The sequence below is a fragment of the Rhipicephalus microplus genome, chromosome 4 (genome assembly GCF_043290135.1).
Source record: "Rhipicephalus microplus isolate Deutch F79 chromosome 4, USDA_Rmic, whole genome shotgun sequence".
Lineage (NCBI taxonomy): Eukaryota > Metazoa > Arthropoda > Arachnida > Ixodida > Ixodidae > Rhipicephalus > Rhipicephalus microplus.
Window position 1 is genome coordinate 105,882,835 of NC_134703.1, and position 2,968 is coordinate 105,885,802.

At 54.2% G+C, this 2,968-nt stretch overlaps 1 protein-coding gene across 1 annotated transcript; it reads right to left on the bottom strand.

Annotated features, from left to right (window-relative positions):
* Window positions 1-373: 373 nt before the first annotated feature.
* Window positions 374-2,723, bottom strand: LOC142814559 (uncharacterized). Its single transcript, XM_075893437.1, has one exon. It carries the CDS (start codon window positions 2,436-2,438, stop codon window positions 1,800-1,802), a length of 639 nt encoding a protein of 212 aa, XP_075749552.1. The 5' UTR covers window positions 2,439-2,723; the 3' UTR covers window positions 374-1,799.
* Window positions 2,724-2,968: the final 245 nt, after the last annotated feature.

Below are 2,968 nucleotides of genomic sequence, written 5' to 3' on the forward strand. Positions count from 1 at the left end.
CTACAACATTTCCGCCTCCATCGGAAATGCAGCCGCTACAGCCGGGATTTGATCCCGCTACCTGCGGGTCAGCAGCGGAGTACCTTAGCCACTAGACCGCCGTGGCGGGGCGCCAGCGATATTGACTCCATCTGAGCTGAGCTCAGTCAGGGCATAATTAAGGAAGAAAAAATGCGAATTATTGAGAATGATTACAGAAATGTGATCTTTACTTGAGATCAACGAGGACGCGACTTTGTATCGCCACCTGGAATGAAAACTGTGGCTTTGAATCATAAACTGCGGAACGCTTTTGAGCGAAGGCCTATTTCTGTCCAACAGATTGTGTTCAACTAAAAATTCACTTAACTATAAATGACGACAGAGCCAAGCATTTTGTACAACTCGGGACAAATCTATATTACAAGTGAAAAAAAGGCATCAAAAGGAACACAACTTTTCATGTCGTATATTTACAGTAATGGCAACGCGCACATACTCACAACAGCTCGTATACACAAGTTCGCTATTGCAAACGGCGCGTAGAAAATCGCGGGACTGTCTTGCGGGCACTGCCTCGCTACAACTCTTGAGTCGATGTCCTCACGCACAGCGCTTGGCACCTCGGACAAATGTGTTGCAGAAGAAAAAAGAACTTGATCGTCCTTACAGTCACTAACGGCCACACTTAAATGCACAACGGACAACACGGTAGCATGGCGACACAGCAACTGCTCCACACACGACTGTTCAAGGCCCTTTCACTTATCGACGATTTTCAAGTCAGAGTTCCCCGTGCTGCTTGCTTGCCTTATAATTCCTCGATAAAGAAAAACGCGGAAATAATTTTAGTCAGTCTGTAACACTCATTAGCAAGAAATACGCGCAAACAACAAGCAGTGCCGGCTCTACAACCCTTCTGTCATGACCGTACAAGGTTACGACACCTTAGGGGGAAAAATGCAGCAGAATGTTGCAAACGGGCCGGAAGGCGCGCGTTCCGGTAGTTACGCACTGATTGGCGGCCATATAGCAAGCCGGCAATAAGGTATTTCTTGACAAACGGCCGGCAAATGAGCAAGAAATATTGGGGCAACCGAACCACCCGAGTGCTATCGACTGCCTACTGCGCAGGCTTGGTTGATATCCAAGTGAGCACGAGCGATGGCCTTTGAACGGAACTCGCACTAATTACGTTCGTGTTACTCGCTGAAATATTTACCGCGACCTCCGTGCCACGCGCGTGGTTAATAGTCTACGTTTCCTTCTGCAGCAGAAAAAAAAAAAAAAACAAGTGACTTAGATTGCTGTTCACGCGTTGGACTCTTTTCAGCGCTTGACGACAGGGAAGCACGTGCTTCCTCGCATTTACACTGGTGCAGCAACTACAAAAAAAAGTTAAGTGCGAGGAAAACTAGGTAGGTATAAGCTCGGGGCTCCGTCGAGTAAGGCGGTCAACGTTTTGACGCCTAACTCAAGGCTCGCTAAACGCAAAGCTAAATGACACGAAGAAAACGTCAAAATGCAAATCGCGCAAGATGTAAAGGCACGAGCGCGTGGCTCATGCATGACTGACACCATGGAGCGTAATTGCCACCGTGCATAAAATGCAGTTGCGTTTCACTGCCCCCCTTAGTTATTAGCTTACGTGAAGAAGATAGTGTAACAAGGCAGAAACAACTTGAAAGAAACATAACAGCGACTGGGTGCTTAACGTTATGGCCGCGGCAACAGACACGACGCCTAATGGGTTAAAGGGCATTGCGAACAGACGCGCGAAACGTTCTTCGCAGTAGTACCTCTGCAGAGGACGAGCACAGCTACGCTTCAGAATCCTCGGGCACGTACTCCTCTTCGCCGCGCAGGTCGATGGCGAACTTCTTGGTGTACAGCTCCCGGGTCCTGGTGCTCTTGACCATCTTGCTGAACTCGCGGAAGGCGGCGGCCAGCGTGAGCGTGAGCCGCTTGGCCACCGCCTTGCTTTCGCACACGAACGCGTGACAGCGGAACGGGTGCTCGTGCTGGTGGTGCAGCGACGCGGAGGCCGACTCGCGCACCACAATCATGGCCACCACCTTGCTGTAGCTCACGTCCTGGACGCCGTACGAGATGCACTCGATGGGATACACGCACGACACGGGCGCACCGCCGACGCCGTTCACTCCCACCGACGTCGGGTACGGCACGGGCTTGACGCGGTGATTGGCACCCCCGGTGGAGCGGCCGGACACAGCTCCGGCGCCGAGCTCGATGAGAGTGACGCCTTTCTCGGACACCTCGAGCTTGACCATGGGCATGTGGGCGCTCGTGAGTTTACCGCTCTTGGCGGCAGCCACGAGGTCGTCAACGGCTCGCCGCGTGTGCTTCAGTCCCCACAGGCCGGTGGCGTCCTGCACGCCCAGGTACTTGACCACGAAGCAGCCGGGCAGGGTCACCTCGTCGTTCGGGAAGCCCTCCATGGTGACGGTAGTGTGTCGGCAGAACACGCTTTGCCGGCTGCACGAAGCGAGGGCTCTGCTCCCGCCTTTGACGGTGGCGCGCTTCTGTGCCGCTGCCGCGTTGCGCCGCCCGCGTCGGTTCGTTGGGGTCGACGATTCGGCGGCGAACTGCGCTGCTGCTGCTGCTGCTGCTGCTGGACCGGCGGCGGCGCTCTGCGTGGTTCCGGTTTGAGACAAGCGCGTGACGGCGCCGCTTGCTGCTTCTCTTCCTTTACATCCCCCTCCCTCTCTTTCGCGTTCCTTTCCTCTTCGCAACACGGCCGCGAAGGCTGGGCCGCGGGCTCTTTTGTTTCGATGGGAATGTTTCCCGGCTCTTTACCTCTGAGGGACGACAGTCGTTACGTCAGCAGCTTTTCTGTCTGCCCCCCTCTCTCTTAGCAGTTATGATGGGCCAAGTCGCTGGAATGTTTTCTTTCTTCGGATGGGAGCGCAATGGTTCACCCTGAGGACTCCCCTGAGGCAAGGGCGAAGTGCGAATCCACTTAGCGATG

Bases quoted from the DNA above. Each gene is read 5' to 3' on its own strand.
- LOC142814559 (XM_075893437.1), bottom strand. From the start codon at position 2,438: ATGGAGGGCTTCCCGAACGACGAGGTGACCCTGCCCGGCTGCTTCGTG.